At 57.0% G+C, this 27,306-nt stretch overlaps 3 protein-coding genes across 8 annotated transcripts in view; all 3 read left to right on the top strand.

The window, feature by feature from the left end:
- The first annotated feature begins 838 nt into the window (after positions 1–838).
- MERTK (MER proto-oncogene, tyrosine kinase) lies at positions 839–17,997 on the top strand. 3 transcript variants are annotated; one of them, XM_064415484.1, is made up of 19 exons: positions 839–1,057; positions 4,711–5,059; positions 5,172–5,272; positions 5,368–5,541; positions 6,689–6,775; positions 7,350–7,465; positions 9,603–9,786; positions 10,267–10,418; positions 12,682–12,832; positions 13,096–13,249; positions 14,360–14,445; positions 14,538–14,633; positions 14,817–14,897; positions 15,011–15,103; positions 15,197–15,315; positions 15,535–15,644; positions 15,806–15,965; positions 16,234–16,370; positions 17,467–17,997. In XM_064415484.1, exons 1-19 carry the CDS (start codon positions 988–990, stop codon positions 17,939–17,941), a joined length of 2,895 nt encoding a protein of 964 aa, XP_064271554.1. In that variant the 5' UTR covers positions 839–987; the 3' UTR covers positions 17,942–17,997. The 3 variants fall into 3 exon arrangements, with proteins under 3 accessions (XP_064271554.1, XP_064271555.1, XP_064271553.1); XM_064415485.1 differs by having other exon boundaries at positions 12,679–12,832; positions 13,129–13,249; XM_064415483.1 differs by having other exon boundaries at positions 12,679–12,832.
- A 691-nt stretch (positions 17,998–18,688) lies between these two features.
- FBLN7 (fibulin 7) lies at positions 18,689–24,319 on the top strand. Its single transcript, XM_064415492.1, has 8 exons — positions 18,689–19,180; positions 20,369–20,528; positions 20,619–20,789; positions 21,108–21,233; positions 21,317–21,454; positions 21,817–21,954; positions 22,955–23,093; positions 23,210–24,319. Exons 1-8 carry the CDS (start codon positions 18,854–18,856, stop codon positions 23,580–23,582), a joined length of 1,572 nt encoding a protein of 523 aa, XP_064271562.1. The 5' UTR covers positions 18,689–18,853; the 3' UTR covers positions 23,583–24,319.
- A 2,808-nt stretch (positions 24,320–27,127) lies between these two features.
- Positions 27,128–27,306, top strand: part of ZC3H6 (zinc finger CCCH-type containing 6) — a 14,723-nt gene continuing 14,544 nt past the window's right edge. For all 4 annotated transcript variants that reach the window (XM_064415478.1, XM_064415479.1, XM_064415482.1 and 1 more), the window contains exon 1: positions 27,128–27,306. The gene's annotated coding sequence lies outside the window, so the exon portion shown is untranslated.

Here is a 27,306-nt window from a genome sequence, read left to right as displayed (position 1 = left end):
TGGGTCACAACAACCCCATGGAGCGCTGCAGGGTGGGAAAGGTCCGAGGTGTGCAGTGGCTGAACACAAGCCCAGGTGTGCCCAGGTGTGCCCAGATGTGCCCAGATGTGCCCAAGGAGGCCAATGGCAGTGGTGTGGCCACAGGACCAGGGCAGTGACCTCCCTGTGTGACCACTGCTGAGGCCTCACCTCAGATCCTGGAGGCAATTTTGGACCCTGTGTGAAAAGAAAGATTTGGAGGCGCTGGAGTGTGTCCAGAGATGGGAACGGAGGTGGGGAAGGGTCTGGAGCACCAGGAGCAGCTGAGGGAGCTGGGGGTGGAGGCTCAGCCTGGAGACAGGGAGGTTCAGGGGGGACCTTCTCACTGTCTACAAGTGTCTGAATCATGGAATGCTTTGGGTTGGAAGGACTTTAAAACTTATGCCATTCCCTGCCATGGGCAGGGGCACCTTCCACTGGCCCGAGTTGCTCCAAGCTCCATCCATCTTGCCAGGGATGGGGCAGAGGAAGTGAAGTGAGAGTCGGTCTCTGCTCCTCAGCTAACAAGTGACAGGACAAGAGGAGTCTGCCTCAAGCTGTGGCAGGACACGTTTAGGTTGGACACTGGGACAATCCCTTCACAGAGAGGACTGTCCATCCGTGGCACAGCTGCCCGGTGAAATGGTGAATCCCCCCCGCGGCGGGGTGTGAAACCCGTGTGGCCTTGGGGACAGGGCTCAGCGGCGGCCCCGCACCCCGGGGGGAGCGCTCTGGGCTCGGCAGCGCCGGTGCTGCCCGCTCCCTCCCCCGCGGGAGGCGGGCCGGGGCCGGGCCGGGCCGGGGCGGAGCGGCGGCGGCCCCGAGCGCGGCGGAGCGGAGCGCGTCCCGCTGCGGGACCGCTGCCAGTCCTGCGCTGCTGCCGGTGCGGAGCGGAGCCGGTGCCGGTCCCGGTGCCGGTCCCGGTGCCGGTGCGGAGCGCGGCGGCGGCGCTGGCGGTGCCGGCGGGCGATGGGCGGCGGGCGCTGGGCGCTGCTCTGGGCGCTGCTGGCGGCCCTGCGCCCGCCCCGCGGAGCGGCCGGTGAGTCCGCAGGGGCACCGAGGGAACCGGGGACGGGCCCGGGACGGGGGCGGCGAGCGGAGCTGTTCCGGGGAGCGCTTTCCCCGCTTTCCCCGCGTTTCCCGGGGTGCTGCTCCGGGCCGGGCTGCGGCGGGGGCAGCGCGGGCACTGCGCGCCCGGTGCGTCCCGGGGAAAAGCTGCGCGGGGATCTCCCGAGGGGATTCCGGCCGCATCGCAACCCGGAGCGGGTCTGGCGGCTCTGGTACACGGCGTTTGGCTGTCCCGGGACACGCAGTCTGGCTGTCCTGCGACACAGGGCTTGGCTGTCCCGGGACACGCGGTTTGGCTGTGCCAGGACACAGCAGCTGGCTGTCCCGGGACACAGGGTTTGGCTGTCCCGGGACACAGGGTTTGGCTGTGCCAGGACACAGCAGCTGGCTGTCCCGGGACACAGGGTTTGGCTGTCCCGGGACACAGGGTTGGTCTGCCCTCGGACCCACGGTCTGGCTGTCCCTTGACACAGGTTTTTGTTGCTCTGGAACGCAGGGTCTGGCTCTTCTGCGACGTGATTTGAATTTCCTGGGACGCAGTCTGGCTGTCCCAGGACAAAGCTCTGCCTCCGCAGCGTGGTCCTGCCCCGATGCTTCACTGCCTGGTGTGCCTCTGCTTGCCGGGGACACCCCGACAGGCAGGGACCACAAATTGTGGCAGATCAGTCTGGGATTTATGCCATTAATCATGAGCCAGCTAAGTAGTGATGCTGAGAAAAAATGCTCGGGGATCACCACGGTTTGTGGTGCTTTGTAGTGCAGGCAGTTTGGTAGCTTTTCAGCTCCATTTGCAGAAAGAAATGAGGACATAAAGTAATTTTTGGACTTTCAAAAATCCTGTGATCGGGGCTGTCCGACCTTTGGGAGCTGCTGGGAGACCTCAGGGCTGCTGGGGGGTCTCGGAGTCGTTGTGCAGATGGAATTTATCAGGGAAGGCAGGAATGTGTTTGTTTACTTTGGGCAGGGAGGAGTTAAAGTCCTGATTGTCACAGCAGGAGCCTGCAGTGAGGGGAGCTCTGTGGATGTAACTAGGAATCCTGGGCTGGTTTGTACAAAAGGTGTTTGAATCAGGAAGGTTTCTTTGGATTCAGGTGTAGCCCCAGGGAAAATGAATTTATTACAATGATAGAATTGTTTGGCTTGGAAAAGATGATTGAGTCCAAAGTTAACCAAACACTTCCAGGTCTACCACAGCTCCCAGGGGATGGGAGGTTGGAAACCCCTCAGGCAGGGGCTCCTCATTCCCCCTGCTCAACAGTGCCTGAGCAGAAGCTGTTGTCAGCAGGTGAATTACTCCCAGCAGTGGGAATTCCAGGGCTAGGGATGCAGCCAGTGTTTTGGCAGACCTGGATGCATCATGACTGCAGTAAAGACCTTGTTGTTTCATTCGTGGTTGTGCTTATTGTTCTTCACTCCTGATGAAGTATTCCACCCGATTTTCCTGCTAAAATTCCTCTCTCCAGGGAGAAGGGCACACAGGACCTGTGCAGCAGGATCTGCCTCTGTTGGCCCTGGAGTTTTGCTGCAGTTCCAGGTGTTCCAGGAGAGCAGCAGTGCCCTTGCAAGTGGTTTGATTTCCACGCCAGATTTTGCCTCGGGCCTGGCTGTGGTTAGGACGGGAGCTGCTCCGGCACCCACACAGGCATGCCAGGCTTGCAACTCCCTGGCTTTAGCCTGGGGTTTTAGAGCCAGCCTAACTGCTCTGGACTCAAGCAAGAGCTGTCCTGCCACACAGGGCGAGTCCCTTCCGAACTGCTGTGAGGATATCCCCATCCCAAACTTCTGGGGTACCCAAAGGCAGCGTTGGAGATGAGGAATGCCTGTACTCTCATGAGTCAGAGAGGAAAGTATTTCATTCCCGGGCCAGCAAACACCTCTTCCCACTTAATTAGTGTGAAAACAAGGCTGAGATCCTCCTTGCTCTTTGCCTTTAAGCTTGAAGCAGCCCAGGGAAGCAGAAACCATCCCAGGACACAGCACAAATCCATGTCCTCCCCAACCAGGGGTCTGTGCCCGGGGAGCTGCTCTGGCCAGAGCCAGAACCCTTCAAATGGAGCATGAAAATAGAAGTTGGAGCCTGGATTGTGCCAGGCAGGGAGCGGCTCCAGCCTGAGTGACCTCCGGGAGGAGCAGGGGAGGGAAGGGAATTTGGGGTCGCCGCTTGTTTGCATTTGGCAGATCCTTTGGGAGCTGTGGAGAGGCGGCTGCACATCCATGGCTGTCCCTGCAGCTTTGCAGCAGTCACATGGGCTCTGTTTGTGTTGCTTTGGGAGGCTCAGGGACGCAGGTTGGAAAAGATGTAGCTCTTTTTATTTTTTTTATTTTTTTTTTTTTTCTGAAAGGGAAACCCATTGTGCTGCGGGAGAGGCAGGGAGAGCCTCCCCCTTCCCTCTGGACTGAAAAACCCTGCTGGCATTCTGTCCTCAAGCAGCGTTTCTTGAGGGTTAAAAATAGGGAGAGATTTAGCAAAGGGATATATCCAACCTCAGAATTGGGCTGTGTTTCTTGGCTCTGTGAAAAACACACCAGGCTCGTGCCCCGTTACTCACAACAGTGATGACGTAGCTTCAAAAACTTGTTGTTTGATGTTTGAGAGCTAAAACCTGCCCAAAAACAAACTCAGCTGAGCACAGGTTCAATAAAAACTGTGCTTTCTTTATCTTTTGAACTGTGAGTGGTTGTTTGGCTTTTCTTCCTTGGAAAAGGGAATTAATTTAGTTGAAATTCCTGTCTGGCACAATGCCTTTGCTTGCTGAAAGGGAGATTTACCACTCAGCTCGGGATTGCTGATGGCTGGGAAAGCCTCAGGAAGCTCAGAAATGGTCCAGGAAAACCAACCTCCACGTGGTGGAACCCCTCGATCTGATCTCAAAAATAGACACATTTTTGGAAGATAATTAATTGCTTTAAGTGGAGCTGCTCTTCATCTCAGCTGTGGCTGGGTGGGAAGTGCTGGCAGGGAGGGGGAAAATGCCATTTGGTGACTTGGAGGTGGGGGTATGAAGTCCTCAAAAAGAGCTTTCCCTTGGGAAAAAAATGTGGGAGAAGACCCTGGGAGAGCAACCCTGAACAGCAGCTGGCTCCTCTACACTGTCCAAAGGCATTTCTTCATCTGTCTGCAGCCCTTTTCCTGGGAGAGGCAGTGAGTGGAGGCACTTAGCAAAAGTTGACTCAGAGCATGTCCCGCTCTCTCTGTCCTGGGAAGGGACAGGCTCCTGGCAGAGCTTAAAATCAGCAAAATTCCAGCCGGGAGCTCTTCCTCTGCCCCAGCTGAAAATGCTTCAGATGAGGCCCCGCAAGGGGTTTGCTGGAGTAAAGTCCCAAATTCCTGCTGCCCAGGGATCCTTTTATATTCCAGTCCCGGGGGTGTAATGCAGCAGGAATAGCTCCTGCCTCTTTCCTTCCCAAAGAAACGTGGCTGAGTGTTTTCTTTAGCTTGAGCTGCTCCTGTTTGTTTTAAAAAGGACTTTTTTAGAGGTGCTGCCTGTACAGAATCCTGGGACAACATTTTGGGAAATGGAAATGAGCCGCCTTTAATTATTCCTGGAAGCAGTGGGGCTGTTTTGCTGCGAGGTCTCCCAAACTCGCTGGTGGTGGTGACAAACCACAGGTGTTCCCTTGCAGAGGATGCTGACGGGGAAGGAGGTGTGAGGCCATTCCTGTTGGCACATTCCCGGCGTGCCCAGCGGAGCCTGCTCGGGCAGTGGCCCCAGCGGAGCACCAGGGAGGAGCCCCCAGGCAGCTCTGTTGGACAGCTCAGATTCAACCGCACGGTGGGACAAGTGGTCGTCAACGAGCACAAGGACGTCACCTTCAACTGCTCCATCCGAGTGCCTCAGGAGCTGCTCCAGGCCGATGCCCCGGGAATTTCCCTCTGGAAGGACGGGAGGGAGCTGCACGTGCTGGATCGCATCGCCAGCAGCCACTTTGAATTCCCCGATGACCAGGAGGTGTCCATGACCTCCACCTTCAGGTGAGTGCTGCTGGCCTTTGGAGCAGGTGGGAATGAGGGGTGCCGTGAGGGCTGGCTCCCAGGGAAGGTGGGAAGCCACAAGCCCTGAGGTGGTGTCCGTTCTGTCCGGCAGCATCCTCGGCGCCCAGCGCTCGGATAACGGCTCCTACGTCTGCAAACTCAACATCTCCGGCGTGGAGGTGGTGTCTGACCCCATCCTGGTGCAGATAGAAGGTGAGCTGGAGCAGCTGTGGAGTTGTGTCCTGGCTGAGTGACCAGGAGCTGGGAGCCAGAAATGGGGAATCCTTTGCTTCCCTGTGTCCGTGCAGGTCTCCCGCACTTCATCCGTCAGCCCGAGCAGCTGAATGTCACCAGGAACAGCCCCTTCAACCTGACGTGCCAGGCTGTGGGACCTCCAGAGCCTGTGGAGATCTACTGGTTCCAGAACAACATCCAGGTCAACCAGAAACCCCACATCTCCCCGTCGGTCCTGACTGTGCCAGGTGAGCTGGGAGTGTCCCTGCCATGGAGTGTCCCTGCTGTGGGACACCACAGCTGGGAATGTGCCTTGTGCTGTCCCAGAGCTGCTCCCTGCCGGGAGGGGCTGTTCCTGTGCCATGCACAGTCCTGGGGCAGGAAGCCCCATCTGATCCCCTCTGGCTGCTGCCAGAAATCCCTTCCCTGGAAGAGGCAGGATACTCAACCAACTCTTTCCCGAGCAAGCAGCAGATTTTTCCGCCGGCCTCTGGCTGTGCCAACAGGAACCTGGCTGCTCTCCTGGGCTGCTGGAGTGTTGGTCACCACTTTGTGTCTCTGGAAGAGTTTGGGATGCCCCCTGCACTGTGTGTCCATGACAGCTGGTGGGACACAGGGAGAAAAACCCTTGGTGTCCCATAAACCCCCACTCTGGTTTTGCTGCAGAGGAAAAGATGGGGTATTTCTTGCTTTGCTCATGAGGAGGAGGCTGATGGTTAATTAAGAGCTGGGCTATAATTGCCCGGTCTTGGCATCCAGTGGCAGGCAGCCTTTAAAAGGCAGTGAAAGCCGGAAGAAGTGACTCATTCCTCTTGGATGTCCTCGCATCCGCCTGGCACCCGCTAGGCTGGGTCATTGGAGCAGAGCTTCTCCTGGCCCAGGAGCCCTGGCACCCTGAGGCACTGCTGGGATGAGCCAACACTCCCCACGTCCACCTTGGTGTGGGACAGGCATCCCAAGCCCGGTCACCTCACCCGGGCTGGGAGAATCCACCCTCGGGTATTTCCAGTGGTTCTTCTCTGCCATCAGCTGGGGGATTTGAGCAATCCTTGACCAGCACTAAATCATCTGACCAGGCTGTGGCAGGGGCTCTTCTGCTTTCTGCCTTTCCCCTTTTGGAGGGAAAACAACCCCTTCCTCAGGAGCTTGTGCAAGGCCTCCGCAGGGACATCCCGTCCCCGCCGTGCCGGATCCGGCAGGGATGGCACACGTGTGTCCCCGGTGTGGGAGTGGGGCAGCTGGAGCCTGGGGTCACCCCTGGGCACTGGCAGGAAAGTGTCACAGAGGGAAGTGAAAACGGGCTAAGAAGGAAACCTGGAGTGTTTGCTGGTGGGGAGCTGGTGGATTGGGATGGTTTTGGGATATCCAGGGAATGGAGCTGTGTTTTCCCGGCAGGACTCAACAAGCCGGCGCTGTTCAGCTGCGAGGCCCACAACAGCAAAGGCCTGACTGCATCCAGCCCGGGCCAGGTCAACATCAAAGGTCAGCTCCCATTCCCTGCTACCCCGCTGTGTCCAGCACATCCCAGCACTCATCCTGCACGAGCTGAGGGAGATCCCAGCTTCAATCCTGTAATTAAAATCCAGCGGGATCTGGTTGTAACTTGTCATCCCGGTTTGGTCATCCCAGCACCGGGTTGGGGGAGGGAGCACCAAAATCTAAATTTGAAAGCAAAACTGTCAGTTTCAAAGCAGGATTCGGAAGGGCTGCATCGCTCCTTTCCTTCCTTCATAACCAGGGCGGTGCTCCATAGGAATTTTCCATAGGAAACAGTGGAAATTGCTGACATTCCTGATGGGAGCCACTCCAGCAATGTGAGGAAGGTGTTCCCCAAAATAAGTCATGATCTTTGAGCTGCCCAGAGTGGTCACAAATATAGAAATGGCCAAAATAGTTCTGAAAGTGACATTTTTGTGCTTCCCTATCCGGTGGTCCGGCGCATCCGCAGAATTCGGATGTGGGGTCACACACTGAGCCCTGGGAGCTCCAGGGAAAAGCCACCGTGCCAGGTTTGTGTTTAGGCTTCCAGCTGACTGCCCTTGGCTTCTCCCTGCAGGAATTCCATCGGCTCCCGTCAGTGTGCAGGTCCTCAACAGGACAGCCCATGGAATCAGGATATCCTGGGTGCCAGGCTTCGATGCCTTCTCTGCCTTGAACAACTGCAGTGTCCAGGTAAGCATCCAGAATTCCCATATCCCTGCGACTCCCCCACACGGATGCTCTGAGGCAGGTGGAAGTTGGTGGTTGGCATGAGCTGCACAGATTTCATGGAATCCTGGAATGGTTTGGGGTGGAAGGACCTTAAAGATCATCCAGTTCCAGCTCCCTTCTAACACCTTCCACTATCCCAGGTTGCTCCAACCCGGCCTTGGGCACTTCCAGGAATGGGGCAGCAACAGCCTCTCTGGGCAGCTTGTGCCACGGCCTCACAGGGAACATTTTCTTCCCAATATCCCATCTATCCCTGCCCTCTGGCAGTGGAAAGTCATTCTCCCTTGTCCTGTCACTCCTCTCTGGCTCTCTTGGAACCCCTTTCCATTGGGCAGCACAGTCAAGTTGTCATGTGTTTTATGGACCTGGTCAAACCCTTCCCGACCAAGCAGCATTCCCAAAGTCAGGGTTTAGAGGGGCAGGTTTCCCTCAGCTCCCCACTCCTGGGAAGGAGCTGAGGGATTGCCTGTGTCCTGGAGAATTCGGGAATGCCACCTCCATGGGAAAATGCCTGCAGGCATTTTCCACCTGCTGCACGTGGCTGGCTTTGCCAGTCCCAGCCCATCTTGCTGTCTCATGGATATGACTTTCATCCTGGAAAATCTCCACTCCAGCTAGGATAACACGTGGGGAGAGGAGACCTTTGAAGCCAGGTAAAAGTGAAAGGAATTTCAGGGAAGAAAGGTACCAGGGCTAATATTAGCACCATGTCCTGCTGCTGCCTTCCAGCCGGAGCTTGGGAAGAGGGGTGGAGAGCCAAGGAATTTCCTATGACTTAACATTCATGGTGTGTCTGTAGGAAATAGCTTTTGAAAGTGGAAAACAGGAGAGGGTTTCTGGCAAAAACACAGCAGTGACTCAGCCCTTTTGCTGCTGTCCCCTTGGATAATCCCCGGGCCCATCGAGCCGGTGACTCATTCCCGAGGGCTGCAGCTGGCCCACCTGCCAATTCCAACTGTTGCAGTTGGCAAACATCCTGATTTCCTTCCAAAATCCATGGATTTGATGGGTTATTCTCAGGAGACAGTTGAGGATCAGGCTGGTCCTGGAAGCATTGTGTGTGTTCCTCTGGTTGCTGCTCACCTCCCTCAGAGCATCTTGTGACAGCTTGGGGATGGAGGTGGCATTCCCTGACTTTTTCAGGAGACAGGCAACCCCTCAGCTCCTTCCCATTATTTGTAAGGAATGGGGAGCTGAGGGAAACCTGCCCCTCCAAATCCTGACTTTGGGAATGCTGCTTGGCAGGAAGTGTGTGACCAGGACAGGTGTATGGCCGCAGCAACCCCAGGCTTGCAGAGTCTTCCAGAGAACTACTTGGAGCATTTCTGGGAATTTCTCCATGAAAACCTGAGGATGAAGGCTGTTCCTTTATATTTTGGCTGTAAAAACAGATGCTGAGACTATCCTGGGATACCATGGAGGGGCTCTTTTGATTGAGCACAAGGATAGGTGTCCTGCCATCCCAAAATCATGGATGGAGGTTTTTCAGAGGAGTGCATGGCCCTGGGCATGTGGGTTGGGTTGTCCTTGTTCTCGCTCTTCCCTCTTTCCTCCCTCTTTCCCAATCCAGGTTGTACTTCCCACAAAATGAGATGTTTCCTGGAAAGATGCAGTGGCTCTGTGGGCAGCTCCATGGGGACTCCACATCCATAAATTTGTCTTTCTGTGAAAAGCAGGACTTTTGGGATGTTGAATTCATCCATGCTGCTACATGTGACAAGGATTGGGATTAGTCCCATTACATCCCATGGAGATAAATCCTGTTTTCCAATGATGTGCCACACAAAAAGGAGCTTTATTTTGTTTATTTGGGATGTGCTGCCTGGTTGTTTTATTCAGGGCTCCTTTTTCTCCATGCCACAAGAAACAGCAAATCATTCCTCCCTCCTTCCCAACATCCCTGGAATGTTCCCAGCTCCATAGGTGCTGGAGCCCTCTCCCTGTGCCCTGTGAATGTCCTGCCATGAGCTTTCCCTGCAGGACCTTTTCCCTGCAGAGTTCAAATGGAAGGCAGGGCTCTGGATCCTGTTTTCCAACATCTCACCCTGCAGGTTGTTGCTGACTAATCCCTGTTTGTGGACTGATTTTCCAATTAAAGGCCAAGGAAGTTGTTCCAAGAGGCAACGTCTCCCTCCAGCCCTTCCACACCTCGGTGCCTCCCCACGTGTATCACATCCAGCAGCTGGAGCCCATGGAAGAGTACAACATCCGTGTTTCCTGCGGGAATGAGGTCGGCTGGTCGGCATTCAGCCCCTGGATAACGGCCAGCACCACGGAGGGAGGTAGGAGTGAGCACTGAGAAGGGTTTCCCTGCCTCAATCCCTCTGGAAGAGAGGCGCCTCCAGAGGCCTGGTTGCTCTCAGGGTGGGAAAGGAAACTTCACCCTTTTTCATGGGCTTTCAACAAAGTCCAGCTCATTTTCCATCAGATTCCCTCATCTCTGCACCCGTTCTCCCAGCTTCTCTCAGCTCCTGTCCCATGGATTCCCTCATCTCTGCACCCCTTCTCCCAGCTTCTCTCAGCTCCTGTCCCATGGATTCCCTCATCTCTGCACCCCTTCTCCCAGCTTCCCTCAGCTCCTGTCCCATGGATTCCCTCATCTCTGCACCCCTTCTCCCAGCTTCCCTCAGCTCCTTTCCCATGGATTCCCTCATCTCTGCACCCCTTCTCCCAGCTTCCCTCAGCTCCTTTCCCATGGATTCCCTCATCTCTGCACCCCTTCTCCCAGCTTCCCTCAGCTCCTTTCCCATGGATTCCCACAGCTCCGACCACGCCGCCGCTGAACATCACGGTGTCCTTCAATGAATCCAGCTCCTCGCTGGAGATCCACTGGGTGAAGCCACCCCTGGAGAGGATCCATGGGGAGCTCCAGGGCTACCACGTCTGGTACAGGTGGCACAACTCCGAGGGCATGGTGAGTCACCAGGAAATGGGGAAGAATGGCTAAAATCCTGGAAAAATTCCCAGCAGGCATGTCCAGATGGGTTTTGGTGTTTCCATGGATTCTTTTGGAGCTCGTTTCTTTGCTGTTTTGGGCTTTCATGTGGGCTTCAAACCACTCCTGGCCTTGCATTCCTTGGATTTTGATCTGTTCCTTACTCAGATGGGATTTATCCCTTCCTTAACCCACAGCATGGAATTTCAGAGCTCGAGGAACTCTTTGGCCCAAAGGCCTCTCTGTGAGTGTGATTCAGGCATGAAATCACCTGGCACACCCTGCTTGCTTTTTCTAGGATTTGGGAAGCAGCTGCAGGAATTTGCTAGGGTAAGGTTGGCCTGGGCTCTGGGCAAAAGATCCCATCCAGAGCCTGTGGATAACAGCAGGAATGGATCCAGCTGTGGTTTGGGTTCCTCTGTGCCAGGCTGGCAGAGTGACCCCAGCTGGAAACAGTGACTCATCCCCTTTTTTTGTTGGATGCTGCACTTTCTGTTCTCCTTTTGCTCCCCCGTATAGATCCAGCCTGAATGAAGCCAGGGAAACAAAATCATGGTCTTGTGACTCGGAAAAAAAGTGCTGACAGGAGCTGTCTCTCTCCAGCAAAAGGCCAAACCCAGGCCTTGCCCTTTAAGCCCTGAGAGATTTATTGTTGCTGTTGTTGTTTGTTAGTTTTTGTCCATTTTTCCAGCTTATGGAGTGAAATTTTTTCCAGTTCTCAATTTTTCCATTAGTCTGAGACACGAGACTGGAGTTCTGACTCCTCGAAAAGCTCCTTCTAAGGTTGGAATCCATAATCTCAGAGGTCTTTTCCAAGCAAAATGATTCTGTGTGAATGAATCCATGAAATAAAGTCCCTGTGTTGTGGCCCTGCACTGGCTAAATCTGGACTGCCCCAAAATAACCACCAGTTTTTGCAGGATAAAGTCAGGAAGAAGCTGGATTTTGGTGTCACAGGGCCACCTGCAGGCCTCTCAACAACCAGAAAACTCCCAAAAGTTGGTTTATTTTCCTCCTTAACCAGCAGTCCTTGTTGGAGCCAAGGCTGCCTGAGCTGGGACAGGAAGAAATTCCTCAACTACCACAAAGCTCATAAAATCCCATTAAAATTGGCAGGTCATCCCTGCTTTGTGCTCATGATCTGGGTCTGTCCTCAGATGATACAGAAGATCCTTTAGGACAGGGACAGATCCCAATTTTAGGCTGATGGTAGGGAAAGGTACAAGGAGGAGGAGGAAGGCAGGAATGTGGGAGCAGAGGTGACAACAGGTCCCAGCTCCTGTCACTGCCAGTAGGTGCTCACACATTCCCAGGGCCTGGGTGTTTCACATCTGTTTCCGAGGCTTTTTTGGGGCAGGGAACAGAAACTGGTTCCCTCTGAGAAGCTCTGAATCCCTCTCCTCATCTGTCTCCTTTCCCACTGATCCCCCTCAGCCCCATTTCCTCACCCACTGATCCCCCTCAGCTCCATTCTCTGTCCTCATCCCTCTCAGCTCCTGCTTTTTTTGTGGGATGTTCAGGAAGGAGCCAGGCACCGCTGGGCACAGCAGCCTGCCAGATGTTTTGGCTGCAGCTGGGCAGCTGTTTTGCAGTTGGAAATCGGCAGGGAGCAGCAGCAGCACTTTCTCAGCTGGAAACGACCAGGAAAGGGTGGAATTTGCAGGGAAAGGCTCCAATGTTTTTACCAAGCCACGCTGCCTCCTGCCATGGTACCAGCCAAGGAAATACATAAAAATATACATAAAAATAGATATAAAATACATGGGACTATAATTAGCTGCACCCAAAAGCCACAGAAGGAGTGGTTTTTGAGCTTAGGATCTACTTCCAGAGCACTTGGACAATTCCACCAGGAGCACATGGATCTGTGGGTGCTGAGGCTCACAGGGCTCCAAACTGGCCACAACAAAGGCTGAGGGTCACAATCCATGTCACCAGAGCTTTTCCCTTCCTTGCCAGATCCTTCCCTGCCTCTTTTCTGGCTCTGGCTGCTGCTGTTGTGAAGCAGAGAGGGCCAGGAATGCTGGGATTGAACGGGAAGCGCTGCTCAGCTCCGTTCCCGATCCCATCCGGCCCTTGCACACAGGGCCATTCTTCTCTCTAAATAGCCGGGTGCTGCACTTCCTCTGAGCTGGGAAAGCAAAGCAGCTCCAAAGGTTGCCAAGGGGACAGTTCTCAGTAAATCCCCAGGTTTCCCTGCCTTCCCCAGCCCAGGATTTTCTTGCCTTCCTCTCTCCAGCAGATTGCCTCCAATGAGGTCCGGCTGAACGGCAGCGTGGCCGTGCTGCCCGTGGTGGCCACCAGTGCCACCTGCTCCATCCGTGTGGCCGCTGTCACCAAGGGGGGAGTGGGACCTTTCAGCATTCCCGTGGAGATCTTCATCCCTGCCAGTGGTAAGGAGGTGCAGGGCTGGATGCTGGGAATAGCCCAGGGCGTGCTTTCCATGGTTTGATGGTTTGGCATCACTCCTTCAGATGCTTTCCCTGTCAGCCAAGGATCCTGATTTGGGAGCAGGAAAACCTCACTCCTCATTCCCTTTTTTCCTCATTCCCTAATCCTTTGGGCTCTGCTGAAAACCCCTGGGCATTCCTGCCCCAAGCCCCGGGTGCTGCAGGCTGACTCTTTCACCGGCTCCATTAACAGGATATTTTCTTAGGATTAATAACCTCAGCCCCCTCTTCGACTCCAGCCTCCGGGAATGCCGACTCCTTTGTCATAGCCCTGGGATTTATCTGCGGGACAATTGCCGTCGGAGTCATCCTCTGCTTGTCCATGGTCATCCAGAAACGATGCGTGGAGACAAAATATGGGTAAGGGGGTGGAAAACAGGGTGGCTCCCAAGGGGTGGGGGGCCAGCAGCCCATGCTGGATTTGGGAACAAGGATTCTGTCTCCAGGACTGATGTTGTTACCACAAATGACATTTTTTATGCCTGTGGTGAGGGACTAAGTGGGTTTTTCCTTCCCCTCCCTTCCTTAGCTCAGCAGTTCACCTTTTGCTCACTATTCCTATTTTTAAAGGGAAGTGAACTTGTGCAACTTGGTGGGGGAGGTGTTTTGGCACGGAAATCAGAGAGCAGAGGGTGTCACTGGTCACCAGAGGGTGACCTGGACCCAAGGGAACGGCTGGAGCTGTATCAGGAGAGGTTAGGCTGCATTTTAGGAAATGATCCTTCCCCCAGAGGGAACTGAACAGGCTCCCCAGGGAATGGTCACAGCTCCAAGGCTGCCAGAGCTCCAGGAGCATTTGGACAACGCTCCCAGGGATGCACTGGGTGGGGCTGTTGGGGTCTCTGTGCAGGGCCGGGAGCTGGACTGGATGATCCTTGTGGGTTCCTTTCAACTCCATGATTCTATGATCCCATAATATCCCATGTCCTGGAGAAACCCTCCTGCCTCATCCCACGCCCGGGTTGAATGGCCCAGCATTGTTTAAAAACACAGACAAAGGGCTGTTTTCTCCTGCAACAACCCAACACTCCTCACTCATCCTTGTGACTTCCCAAGTGGTGTTTTACTGCCCCGTGCTCCCAGTTTGGAAACTGGTACCGACTAAGGATCCCTTTCCTAACTGGTTATTGTCACTCTTTCCCTGCTTTCCCAGTTCTGGAGCATCCTGCCCTGGTTTTGCGTCCCAAAGCTGGACTCTGCAGGGCTCCAACAGCATTCCTGCTCCTTGAGTAGGAAATGAGTATCCTATTTCCTCCCCAAAAGCTCCGTGACTCACTCCTTGATGGTTCAGTGGTGTTTGTGGAGCTGTTGTTTTGCTCAGACGTTGCAGGCGATGGTGCTGATCCAGGAAAAAGGAAATAGAACATGTATTTCCCCTTTTCCTCTGCATCCCCTGGGCTCCTGCCCCTGCCATGCTGATTCCTTCATCCAGCTGAAGCAGCCACAGCAGATGTGTTTGTGTTCCCTTAGGAATGCTTTCAGCAGGAACAACTCTGAGCTGGCAGTGAACTACACAGCCAAGAAGTCCTACTGCCGGAGAGCCGTGGAACTGACCCGTAAGGATATGTTTTTATCCCTCTGGAAGGAGCTGGAAGGGGAAATGGCAGCAGGTGGGAGGTGCCCGAGCTCCTGTTCCCCTCTCTTGCAGTGGGAAGCCTGGGTGTCAGCAGGGAGCTGCAGCAGAAGCTGCAGGATGTTGTCGTGGACAGAAACGCCCTGAGCCTGGGAAAGGTCCTGGGAGAGGGTGAGTAAAACTCCTCTCATTCCAGCCTCCTGCCATGGGCAGGGAACCTTCCACGAGCCCAGCTTGTCCTTCTGTCACTGATGAGGAACAAGCCATCTTGGAGCATTCCAGATCTTAGGGGTCTGGTGATGTCCTGAAAGTTGGTGCTTTGGATAAAGGGATTCCCTCTTTCCTGTGGTGCAGGGGAGTTTGGATCCGTGATGGAGGGACGGCTCAGCCAGCCCGAAGGGCCCCCACAGAAGGTGGCTGTGAAGACCATGAAGTGTAAGTTGTCTCTCTGCCCCACTGGATACCAACATTCCCAGTACCTCTCTCAGGAACAGCATCCTGGCACCATTTTGGTGTTCTAAAGCTCTTTCTTTCGCTTTGCTTCCCAGTGGATAACTTTTCCCAAAGGGAGATAGAAGAGTTTCTCAGTGAAGCAGCATGCATGAAGGACTTTGACCATCCCAATGTCATCAAGCTCCTCGGTATGGGCTGTCCCTTCCCACCCTCCAGCTGGGATTTGGGTGCACCTGGATCCCTTTTCCCAGGGCACTGTGTGAGTTATCCATGTTTCCCAGGGGTGTGCATCGAGCTGAGCTCCCTGCAGGTGCCCAAGCCCATGGTGATCCTGCCGTTCATGAAGTACGGAGACCTGCACAGCTTCCTGCTCCGCTCCCGGCTGGAAATGGCCCCCCAGGTAGGGAGCTCCAGGAGCAGAGGAGTGGCATGGGATTGAGGTGGGAAGGGAATCAAGGGAATCTTGCTCTGCAGGTCCTGCAGGCTCATGGGTCAATGAATGGCAGGGTCTGAGGGATGAGAGCTCATCTGCTACCGTGGGCTCATCCGTTGAGATGGCAGGCCTGGATAGGGAAGCCTTTTGGATCAACACTGTGTAATTCCCACCTTTCCTCCCCAGTTTGTGCCCCTGCAGACCCTGGTGAAGTTCATGGTGGACATTGCCCTGGGCATGGAATACCTGAGCAGTCGGAACTTCCTCCACAGGGACTTGGCAGCTCGAAACTGCATGTGAGTGTTTTCCTCTGCTCCGTCCCACGGGATGAACCTTGTGGATTTACAGCACAACTCTGCTCCTTGCAATAAAAGTTCCCTTGGTTTTGAGACCCAGAGCTCAGCCTGGGGTTTGTGTGCGTGGCCCTGGGGCTGTCCTGATGCCTGTCTGCCCCCAGGCTGCGGGATGACATGACGGTGTGCGTGGCAGACTTCGGGCTCTCCAAGAAGATCTACAGCGGGGATTACTATCGGCAGGGCCGCATCGCCAAGATGCCGGTCAAGTGGATCGCCCTCGAGTCCCTGGCCGACCGTGTCTACACCACCAAGAGTGACGTGGTAGGTCCCCATGCCTGGAGGGACAGTCCCCTGAGCTGAGCCACTCCATGCTGCTGTTGGAGTCATTCCCTGGAAGTGCAGGAGGCTGTCAGGCGCAATCGGTTCCTTGAGTGGGACCCTTGCATCCGTCCCAGTTTTGGGAGCACCACAGCTCTGCCTGTCGTCCCTTGGATGCCAGGCAGTGACCTTTCACCATGAAAAGGTTCATTCCATTCATTCTTCCTGGAAGTGTCCCTTCAGCCTTGGCCTTTTCCCTTTGTGCCGGCAGTGGGCATTTGGCGTCACCATGTGGGAGATCGCCACGCGCGGGATGACGCCGTACCCAGGGGTGCAGAACCACGAAATCTACGAGTACCTCTTCCACGGGCAGCGCCTGAAGAAGCCCGAGGATTGCCTGGATGAGCTGTGAGTCCTGGGATCCCAGCTGGGAAAATGGATTTTCCTAGGAACAAACCCCTTAATGTTTGCACAACGTGCCTAAGGAAAGCTGGATCCTGGAGCAGAGCATGTGTCAGCATCTGCTGAACTCCAGGCAAAAATCCCATCAATTGTCCTCAGGGGAAGCAATGGGTTTGTAGGGCTGGCAAGGTCACCAGGAACAGTCAGTGATGGGACTTTTTAATATTTTATTTCTTTTTTTTTAAATTTGTTTTGGCCAAAAAGGTCCTGGCTGGTGATGCTCCTCTTTGTTCCACAAAACTCCCTCTAGGTCCCTTCCTTGTCTCAAATCAATAAATCTGTGTTCCCCTGGAAAGGGAAAATGCAGAATACACAAACCTTTGGATTTCTGAGCAGCTCAGCAAAGGCCTTTTTTCCCAGGCTTCTTTCCTGAGTTTTTCTCCAGTGCTGTTAGAGCTGAAAATATTTAACCCCCCATGGCTGAGAGCTTTGAACCCCAACTGGATAAACAAAGTTGTACATTTCCTAAAAGGCTCCTCTCCACTGCCTGTTCCTGAAGGAAGCAGGAACTTCTAAGAATCCAGCCTGCTAGAGGGCAGAGAGGCTGGCAGGGACATGCTGGGAGCTTCCAGGGCTCCCTGACATCCAGCCTGGGAGCAGGCACCTGCCAAGGGAAGGACTGGGCATTCCACACACAGAGCTGGGATGTTCCCAGGGAACAGATCCCAGGGCTGCACTGGAAGAGACTTCTCACACTTCTAACAGCAGCTTGGGCTGATAAATCCATGCCCTTGGGAAACAGCCTGAGCAGAGGGAGTTGGTTTCACTTTGATTTAATGGGAATTTCAAGGCTTGCCCAGCTTGGAGGAAAACTGGGTCCTCATACCTCCCCTAATCCAGAGGAGTGCAGGCTGCCCAGAGAATCTGTGGCTGCTCCATCCCTGGAAGTGTTCAAGGACAGCTGGGAGCTACTGGGATGGTGGAAGGTGCCCCTGCCCATGCTAGCAGGGTGGGACTGGATGAGCTTTAAGGTCCCTTCCAAACCAAACCATTCTGGGATGCTGGAATCCTCTGTTAACCACACTCCTCTCCCAATTTCCAGGTATGAAATAATGTCCGAGTGCTGGAGAGCCGACCCTGCCACTCGCCCCACCTTCTCCCAGCTCAAAGTCCAGCTGGAGAAGCTGCTGGAAAACCTGCCCAGCGCCAAGGCATGCGGGGACATCATCTACATCAACACCGGCCTTCCCGAGCAGAGCCCGGACTCCACGCAGGATTCCGGCTTCCCGCAAGCGGACTCGGATTTGGACGCCGGGGAGGCGTCGGAGCCCGGCTCCCCCGGCGCGGAGGCGGCGCTGGTGGCTGTGGATGTGCATCCCAGCGAGCCGTGGGACGCCAGGTACATTGTGGAGGAGCAGCTCGCTGGCCCCGTGGAGGAGCCCTACGTGCCACTGCTTCCCTGCCAGGCCCTGGAGCCGGGGAGCCGATGGAGCCAGGCCAGCACTTTGCCGGCGTCGGAGCGGCCGCGTGCCGGGAGCCGCGGGGAGGACTCGGAAGTGCCGCCGGGAATGGTGTGAGGGGCACCACGGCAAGGACACAGAGGGAATATTTTAATAAACAGTCGTCTCTTTTATTTATTATCTCCTGCACGGTTTTCCTGGTGGAGGCTGGCTCTCCCCAGGAGCTTTTTCCTGGGCTGAGGTCCCAGGGGTTTGGAATTAACAGTGGAATTATTTTGCTGTAGTTATTCATCTTCTCCAGAAGGAGCAGAGCAGGGTGGGGTGGATGGTGCTGAGGGGGCAGGTGGCCTTGCAGGGCCTGGTGTTTTCCCCCTTTTCCATCACGTGTTAAGGTTTGTGGGATGGGCATTCCCCTGGATGATGAGTGCTCCAGCTCTACAGCGTGCTGGGGGATTTCCCACTGCAAGAGATCCCCATGGAAAACAGCAATGGGAGCCCCAGTGGGAGCAGTGGGTGCTCCCACATTCCCTTCTCCCTGACGGGTTTCCTTCCATCCCATCTGCATGCTAAGGAACCATCGCTCCTGCTGCAACCAGGGAGACAGGAGCCTGAGGGGGTCCCGGGAGGGCAGGAGCCCCCCAGACATGGCCTGGCCCTCCCGTTCTGCTCCTTCTCCTTTTGGGGGGAATTCTGCTGCTTCCATAGCTGGGCTGCTCAGCAGCAAGTAGAACCAGACACAGCACCTCCTGCCTTTCCTTGGGGGAGACCGGGCTGGAAATGGGGGGACCGAACTGAGGTGGGGGGAAGGCATTTTGGGGCTGGGGAAAGGGATGCAGTGACTGAGGTGGGGTGCAGTCGCTGGAAAACGGGGAACCGAGCTGGGGAGGGGGCGCAGGGCTGGGAAAAGGTTTCCCTGCCCGGCGCGGGGGGGCTGATAGGGGCTCCTGCACGGTGCCCGCTCTCGGCAGCACCACAAACAGCTTTGCGGGGGGAAAAGCCACCCTCCCGCGGCCCAGCCGCCGGGGATGGATGCCCGCAGCCGGTGTCCCGGGGGATGGATGCCCGCAGAGCCCGGCCGGTGTCCCGGGGGATGGATGCCCGCAGAGCCCGGCCGGTGTCCCGGGGGATGCGCGGGGCCGGCCCGGCGCCGGGGCGGGGAAGCGCCGCGTCCCCTGCACGGGGCAGCGCGGGGGCGGCGCGGGCGGGGCGGGGAGAGCGCGGGGCAGCCGGTCCCGGAGAGCGGCGGGGCCGCACCGCACCATGGCGGGGCCGCGGGGGGCGCGGGGCCGCCTCCCGCCGCTGCTGCTGCTGCTGCTGCCGCTGCTGCTGCCGCTCCCGGCCGCGCCGGCCGCCCAGGTGAGGGGGCACCGGGACCCCGGGAGGGGCTTTGGGGGGGCGCGGGGCTCCTCTCCGCTTGCCGCTCGCTGCCCGCTGCCGTGAGCCCCGACAGCCCCGCAGCGCCGCTGCCCCGGCAAACAGGTGGGCAAAGCCCCAACCCGCGCTCGAACTGCACAAGAGCCGCGCTTAAAGCGCGCCCGGCTTCTTTTGGGCTCTTTTCGCCCTCCTCACCCCACACCTGAAGCTGCCCCCGAGCACACCGGCAGCAAAGGATGCCCCTTTTGAGGCTTTTTTGGGGGGATTTTCCAGCTTTGCGATGGCTCAGCATCCCGCCGGAGCTCGCGCTGGCTCACGGAGTTAAACCCAGCCCTAACAAAGAGCTGTTTATTAAAGCCAGCGACGCGCCAGCATCTATTTGCTTTTGCCTGCCTTCCTCTGGGCTCGGGTATTCCAGAGCTGCCAGCACAGCACGGCTCATCCCCCCGGCAGCCCGGGACCCCCGGACCTGCTCCCGGGGAAGGAGAGGACACCAGCGCATTGCTTGGGCTGCTGTGTTTGTCCTCTCTCCACCCTCAGCAGCTCTTTGGAAACGGGAATCATTCCACAGTGCAGTTGTGGAAAGGGGGGAAGAAATCCCTTCGACCAGGTGGGACAGAGCCCACCACCTCCGCTCGCTTTCCCGGAATTCCATAGCCCCCAGCCCAGACCCTGTGTGCTCACTGCGCTCCCCAGATTTCTGAGCTCTGGGAACGGCTTTGCTCTTTTTCCTCGGTTTCAAGTCAATTCCGCAGGAATCCCATAATAACGGTGCCCGTCTCCGGCATGAGTCAGTCCCGTGGGAGCGATCGGTTTGCAGGCAGGAGTCCCACCAGCGTTCCTGGCCACGGCAGAGCTCACAAGACAGCTGTTTTCCTCTTCTTTTGTCATGTGGAAGTGGGACAGGGCTGGAGCTCCTGCAGGATGAAACATGAGTTATAGCATCTCTCCCACAAAGCGATCCCAGCCCTGACTGGAGCGCAGGCCTAGGTGGAAAAAACTCCTGGATCTGGATAAATGCAGGGAAAAATACAAAGTCAGGGCGCTCAGGGAACATCGGATGCTGCGGAACTCCGGCGCTGGCCTCCTCCCACGGGCAGCAGGTTGGCTCCTGGGAGGAGTGGCAGCACAGGGAGGTCCCCATCCCTGTCCCTATCCCTGTTCCCGCAGAGCTGCCTCAGCAGGCAGCAGCTCCTGGCTGCCATCCGGCAGATGCAGCAGCTGCTGAAGGGGCAGGAGACGCGGTTCTCCGAAGGGCTGCGCGCCGTGAGGAGCCGCCTGAGCACCATCCACGCCTCCCTGGCCAAGGCCGCCCCGGAGCCGCCCCCCGGTGAGTCCCTGGGACAGCATTCCAGGGAAATAGGGTGGCTTGGAAGGATAGGGCCCCCTCCAAACTCATCCCCTTTCCATGGTCTCGCAGCCGCCTGTCCTGCCCTCCAAGCCCCTGCGGATGGGAGGAAGTTCGGCACCAAATATTTGGTGGATCACGAGGTTCACTTCGCCTGTGATCCAGGATTCCAGCTCCTGGGCTCCAGCACACGGATGTGCCAGGCCAACGGCAGCTGGACAGGGCAGGAGGCCCGCTGTGCAGGTACACTGTCTGCCCTGGAACATCCTTTGGAAAAGTGGATTTATATAAACATGGGGGGATATCGGGGTGCTCAAATGGGGCGGGATCGCAGCTACTCCAAAAAGTTCCAGGGATGCTGCAGCTCCCATGGTTTTGGGATTTCTCTGTCTTAAGGAAAACTGGGAATTATAGCTGGAGCAGCTCAGCAGGAAAGATGAGGGGAAATGGTATCCTGCCTATGACGTGCCATAGGGTACCAAAGCATCCCGGTGTGTGCAGCACTCCTGAGCCTTGCTTCCCAAAAGGAGATAACATGGAGCGTGCCTGCTTTTCCCGCAGAGATCAGAGAGTGCTCAAGCAGCCCCTGCCAGAATGGCGGGACGTGCCTGGAGGGTCTCAACCACTTCAGATGCCTCTGTCCCCCGCAGTGGACCGGGACCACGTGCCAGTACCAGGCTCAGACTGGTGGGTGCCCCTTGCTGGGGGATAAACGGGAGTATTTCATCCCCGACCTCATCCCAACTCCCCATCCCGCCGTTTTCCCGCAGCTCCTCCCACCTGGAGCGTGACGGGCGACCCGGCCTTCAGCCGGCAGCCCCGCTGTGCCCAGATCGCCCAGACCCAGCAGTGCAGCTGCGATCCCGGCTTCCACATGAGCGGCACGGCTTCCAACGGGATCTGCCAGGGTGAGCCGGGATACGGGCGGGCTGCGGGGCTGCCTCGGTGCCCGGTGCCCTCACAGAGCCACACTGGGAGGGACCACAGCGGCTCAGCCCCACCATCCCAGAGCACACAGCGCGGGATGTGCTGGTCCTGGAATATCTCCAGTGGGGGCTGCTCCAAGCTCCCTCGGGAGGCTCCAGCCCCTTGATCCAAGCCATGGATGGCTGAGTGCAAACCGGGCCCAGTGTCGCCCTCTGCGGGACACCGCTGGTCACAGCTGCTCCCATTCCCTGGAATCTGCCGTCAGCCCCTTCCCAGCCCACCTCAGGCCCGCTCCCTGGGTTTTCCCAGGAAGCTGGAGGGAGATCTTGGTGAATCCCCGCAGACCTCAACGAGTGCGAGGTGTACCAGCAGCAAGGGGGACCCCGGCTCTGTGCCCACGCCTGTGTCAACATTCCCGGCTCCTTCCACTGCTCCTGCCCCGCCGGATACGTCCTGCTGGGCGACGGCAAGAGCTGCGAAGGTGAGGAGGCTGGAATCCCCTTGGTCCCAAGTGCTCTGCCATTTTCCCCCACTTTTTTCTCCATATCCAAGGGAAAGGCTGGTGTAGAGGGGAGGGGGATGATGGGGTGATGCTTTGCAGGATGGCAGCGGATGGAGGATGTTTGGATTGGCAGGAGCTCCAGCTGGATGTGGAGCTGGGCAGGGAAATGAATCCCAGGGTTGTGCTGGGGAAGGGAAAACTCCACCAGAGGGCTTCAAAAGAATCCCTAAAAATGAAAATAAAATGCTTTTCTGGAGGCATGGCTGCACCTCTCCCTCTCCTCCTATCCCTTTCCCTCTCCCCTCTCCTTTACCTCTCTGGATGATGGAGCGACACTTTGGGTCTGCAGCTCCCTGAAGATGACCCCACTGTGGCTGTGGGCATGTTCCTGGAGCAGGGAAATCCTGGGAAGAACCAAAAGTAATGTTAAACTTCCAGAATTCCATTATCAGATCAGAGAGTGGCAGCATCTCTCCCAATCCAAGGAAACTGGGGTGCAGGTGGAAGGCAGTGGGTGGGAATGGTAGGAGGCCAAAACTGCTGAAAGCCTCCTGTAAAACAGGGAATTTTTTGTGCCCTGAAGTGTTGATTGCTGCAGTTCGGGGTGAGAAAATCCCTATTTCCCCATTCCTTCCTGATTTTCCTGTATTCCATGGCATCTCACTAATGCTCCCAGCAAATCCTCTGCATTCCAGCTCCTGCCATGCATCCCATGGGCGTTCAGTAAATAAAAAGGGACGGTGTTTCCAAACAATCAAGCAGAAAGTTTGGAAAAGCAGCTGCCTTCCTGCTGGCAGAGAGCTGCTCTTAACCCCTGCTGGCCTGGGGCAGAGCTTGGGGAGAGAATTCCAGGATGCTCCCATATTTTTTGGGTTGCGTTTAACCTGTTTCAAGGCGGTTTTGCCTATTTTCTGATGGAAAGGTGAGCTCAGTTGGAGGCTTCCAGGCCCTGACCCCGCTTCCCGCCCCTGTTTTCCAGATATTGACGAGTGCTCCCTATCCCAGGACAACTGCACGAGCGGGAGCACCTGCATCAACACCGGGGGGGGATTCCAGTGCGTCACCCCGCAGTGTCCCCCGCCCGCCGGCAACGTCTCCTACGTCAAAACCTCCCCCTTGTAAGTGCGGGGCACAAAATCCACGGCACGGCATCCCCATGGATCCAATGCCGGCGGGGCGGGGGGCGCGGAGGCCGCGTTCCCGAAAAATCTCCCGTTGCTTTTCCTTTCTGCAGCCAGTGCGAGCGCAACCCGTGCCCCATGGAGAGCCGCTCGTGCCACCAGGCCCCCAAAACCATCTCCTTCCATTACCTCCCCCTTCCCTCCAAGCTCCAGACTCCGGCGCCGCTGTTCCGCATGGCCACGGCGGCGGCTCCCGGCCGGCCGGGCCCCGACAGCCTCCGCTTCGGCATCGCGGGCGGGAACAACCGCGGGCACTTCGTGGTGCAGCGCTCGGACCGGCACACCGGGGAGCTGCTGCTGGTGCAGAGCCTGCAGGGGCCCCGCACCGTCCACGTGGACGTGGACATGGCCGAGTACCTGGATCGCGCCTTCCAGGCCAAGCACCTCTCCAAAATCACGCTCTTCGTCTCGGCTTATGAGTTCTAGGCGTGGCTCCTGCTCCCTGCTCGGCATCCCACGGCTCCCAGGGGAAGCCCAGGCTGGAGCTGCTCTGTAGATGTCCGGTCCCTCCCCTCTGTCCCAAAGTTCTTCTTCTATGTGTATCTAGGTGGATTTACACCACCAAATGAGGTGGACAAGCAGTGGGAAGCCCCATCCTCATCCCGGCTCCACAGCCCTGATTTCCTTTGAATTCCCATTTTTTTCCTTCGAATTCCCATATTTTCCTTCAGGAAGCAGTGAAGCCAAGTGTGTGGGAAGAGGGAGGCTCGTGGCCTTTCCTGCTCCCCTCCCTTGTTGCACCCAGTCCTGCTCCCTAAAAACACACTTCCATTTGGATGCTGAGAATGCCCCTGGCAGCCTGTAGGGATCGAGGTCTGGTGCCTCAATCCCCTGGGATTGATCAGGGCTGGAGCACTCCATGAACATCCACCCGGGTGCCCTCCTTGGCAAGCGGGGCAAAGGAGGAATTCCAGGGCTATCCCTGCTCCTTAAACCTCTCAAATGGGGATCCCCCATGGATTCTCCTCACAGCAGAGCTTCAGCTGCATGTGGAGGTGGGAATATTCCCTGCTTCATCAGTAAGAGCCTCCATCCTGACGTAGGAATGCTGGGAAGAGCTGGGATGCAGCTTTTCCCAGGGGGATTCACCCTCCCGCTTGTGCATGTTCTGCATGTTCCCTCATCCCACTGGATTTAGTACAATTAAAGGATGATGTAAAGGATGTCACTGGAGTGAAGCACCTGATGGATGTGTGGATGGGGGGAATGCTCACCCGGAGCAGTCCAAGGGGAATTGGGGTCTGGGAGGGCAAGAACCCGTTATCCATGGTTTTATTTTCCTTCTTTGTTTTGTTTGGGAGAGGCTGGCTGATACCAGGGGGCTCATTCCCACTGGAGCATCCTCATCCCTGAGCATTTTCAGCCTGGAGCATCCTTCCCCCCAAGGAATCCTCACCCTGGGAATCCTCATCCCTGAGCATCCTTTCCCCTGGGAATCCTCACTCCCTTACATCCTGCTGAGCTGCACCCACTAAAACCATTCCCACTCCTTGTCCCGGAGAAAGAGACTTCCCAAGATGGATCTGTCTCCTCTGGGGGACTGAGCTCCTGGATTTTTGGGGGATATAGGAGCCTGGGAAGGGGTTGGATCTCTCCAGCAGAACAAAAAGGGACATTCAGGGCTGTTGTCGGCGGATGGAGGATGTTTGGATTGGCGGGAGCTCCGGCTGGACGTGGAGCTGGGCAGGAAAATGTATCCTAGGCTTGTGCTAGGGGAGGGAAGGGAAAACTCCAGAGTGCTTCAAAAATATCCCCAAAAATCAGGAGAAAATGCTTTTCTAGAAGCACGGCTGCTCCTCTCCCTGCCCCTTCCCAGCCTGGCTGGACATGCTCCTCCAACAGGCAGTGCCCCTGTTGTGGGATGATAACAAAATCTGGGAGCTGAAAACCAGGAATCTGGGAGAGGACAAGCTCCTGACAGGGCAGAATCGTTTCCATCTGCTGCTTTCTCCGGATAGCACAGCTGGAGACGGGCGCCTGGACCGCGCTCCGGAGGCTTTTCCTTGCGGCACCATCCCAAGCTGACAACATTTTCCTAATTCCCGAGGCCAGGGTGAGCTGGTTTCTCCCTTCCAGCCCTGGAAAAGTTTAAGTTCGGCTCTTTGCCTTTCTCAACCTCTGGCTGCCATTCCATTTGACTAAAGGAGATTTTTTTTTTTTCCCCTTCCCAGAGCAGCCGCTCCGGCATCTTTCAGACTTCCTGAGGTTGGAATTCGCAGAGAGAGGCTCTTCTGGTCTTGAAATACAACTTTCATTTGGGAAAATAATATCTGGGAGCTGAAATAATAGCAGGAATGCTTCTGCTTCTTTTTGGTGGGCACAGCTGGCCCCAGATGTGCTGTCCCAAAACCACTATTTCCCACCCCAGAATATGTAACCAAAACTTTAGGATTCTTCCTTCGAATGCAGATTTAAAATCCCTTTTTTTTCCCTTGCCTATGGCTTGAGGAGATGATGCTGAGTCCTGTGGGCATCAGTTCCAGGGCTCCACCTGTGCTGATGGGGCTAATTAGTCCTAGGCTAATTAGTTCTAAGCAGCCCTAATGAGGCTCCCCAGCCGCCACCACCTCGTTCCCTGTAGGAATGCTGTTTTCCAGCCTTTTCCTTGGATTTACCTGATTTCCCTGATGGTTTGGATCTTTAGTGCTGTTTGCCTTGCTCAGGTGTGCGAGGCCCAAGGGAGATCAATCTTCCCTTAAGGAGCTGAGGCTCCTCCCACTCGGAATGCCATGGGAATCCATGCGAGCGTTCCGCTTTGTTTTTATAAAGTTTATTCGGTTGCTAGCACTGGAAAAAGCCGAGTTCCGCGTCCTGAAAAGCCCCGAGAGGCAGGGAAACAGCCTGGACAGGATAAAAATGTAACTTTCCCCGGGAACGTTCTGATTAAACGTCATTGGAGTGACTCTGACAAACACGTCTTCCCTTCGCCCACCACATTTTTATTAAGTGACTGTCTTGGAACCGCTTTATCGCGGGCTTTGTCACGCCCTGACCCCGACGGCGACTCCAGGGACCGCTTCTGTCCCGCCCCGGGGCCACACGCTCTCGGTTTAATTACGAGCGTCACTAATTAATGACGCGCGGGCCGCTTCCCCTCACACACACCGGCCGCCAGGGGGCGCTGCCCACAGTGCGTGAGGGGAGGGGGGCGGCGGCCATGACGCAGTGGCGGGAGGGGAGGCCCATTCCCGCTCCCGGTGCCCGTCCCGGTTCTCGCCAGGCGGAAGCCGCCGCCCTTTTCCCCCTTTCCCTCCCTTTTCCCCCCTTTTTCCCCCACCATTCCCGGGGGGACGCCGCCATCACGTGACGGGCGCGGGGCACGTGACGCCGCGCGCGGAGAAGCCCCGCCCCCTTCGCGCGCGCACGGCGGCGGCGGCGGCCGAGGGGAAGCGGAGGAGGGCGGGGCCCGCGCGTGACGTCGCCGCGAGGTTGACGGGCGTGGCGGAGAGCCAATGAGCGCGCGAGACGCCGCAGCCGCGGCCAATGGCGGCGCGGGGGGGGGCGGGCCCAGGGCCGCGGCGGAGGAGGAGGAGGAGCACGGCGGGCGGCGGCGGCGGCGTGAGGGGACGCGACGACATCGCGGCCCCGGCGGGCGCGGAAGACGCTGTGGCGGCGGCGGCGGCGCGTGCGGGCCGCGGGCGCTGAGCGAGCGTGTGCGGGCAAAGCGCCGGGGGCCGCTGCCGCCGCTGCTGCTGCCGCCGTTCTCCTCCTCCTCCTTCTCTTCCCTCAGCCGCCGCCGCCATTTTGTGCGAGTGCCTCGCGCGGGCGCCATGTTTGTAAGGAAGAATTAGGGCCGCCATCTCCGGCCAGCAGCACCTCCCTCCCCCCGTGTGTGTGTCCTCCCGCTCTCCTGTGCCCCGGGGCTGCCGCTCGAGCCGCCGCCGCCGCCACCGCCTCCCCGCAGCGCCCGCGCGGGGCGGCCGGGCCCGGGCGCTGAGTGCCCGTTAGTGTCTCACTAAGTAACCGTGAGTGCAAACCTTCATCATCTCTCCTCACTGAGGGGCCCGGCCCTCCTCCTCCTCCTCACCGAGCCGCCCCCAGCGCGGCCGTGCGCGCCGCCGCCGCCGCCGCCTCCTCCCGCCGCTCCGCACCGCGGGCAGCGGCGGGGCCCTGCCTTCCTCCACCTCCCTCCTCCTCCTCCTCCTCACCA

Source organism: Passer domesticus, chromosome 3, assembly GCF_036417665.1.
Source record: "Passer domesticus isolate bPasDom1 chromosome 3, bPasDom1.hap1, whole genome shotgun sequence".
Taxonomy (NCBI): Eukaryota; Metazoa; Chordata; class Aves; order Passeriformes; family Passeridae; genus Passer; species Passer domesticus.
Note: the sequence above shows the minus strand (reverse complement) of the source record. Positions and strands in the feature narration are given on the sequence as shown.

Bases quoted from the DNA above. Each gene is read 5' to 3' on its own strand.
- FBLN7 (XM_064415492.1), top strand. From the start codon at position 18,854: ATGCCCGCAGCCGGTGTCCCGGGGGATGGATGCCCGCAGAGCCCGGCC. The intron at 19,181-20,368 runs GTGAGGGGGCAC...CTGTTCCCGCAG, and splicing joins CGGCCGCGCCGGCCGCCCAG to AGCTGCCTCAGCAGGCAGCA. The intron at 21,955-22,954 runs GTGAGGAGGCTG...CCTGTTTTCCAG, and splicing joins CGACGGCAAGAGCTGCGAAG to ATATTGACGAGTGCTCCCTA.
- MERTK (XM_064415483.1), top strand. From the start codon at position 988: ATGGGCGGCGGGCGCTGGGCGCTGCTCTGGGCGCTGCTGGCGGCCCTG. The intron at 5,060-5,171 runs GTGAGTGCTGCT...TCTGTCCGGCAG, and splicing joins TCCATGACCTCCACCTTCAG to CATCCTCGGCGCCCAGCGCT. The intron at 16,371-17,466 runs GTGAGTCCTGGG...CCCAATTTCCAG, and splicing joins GAGGATTGCCTGGATGAGCT to GTATGAAATAATGTCCGAGT.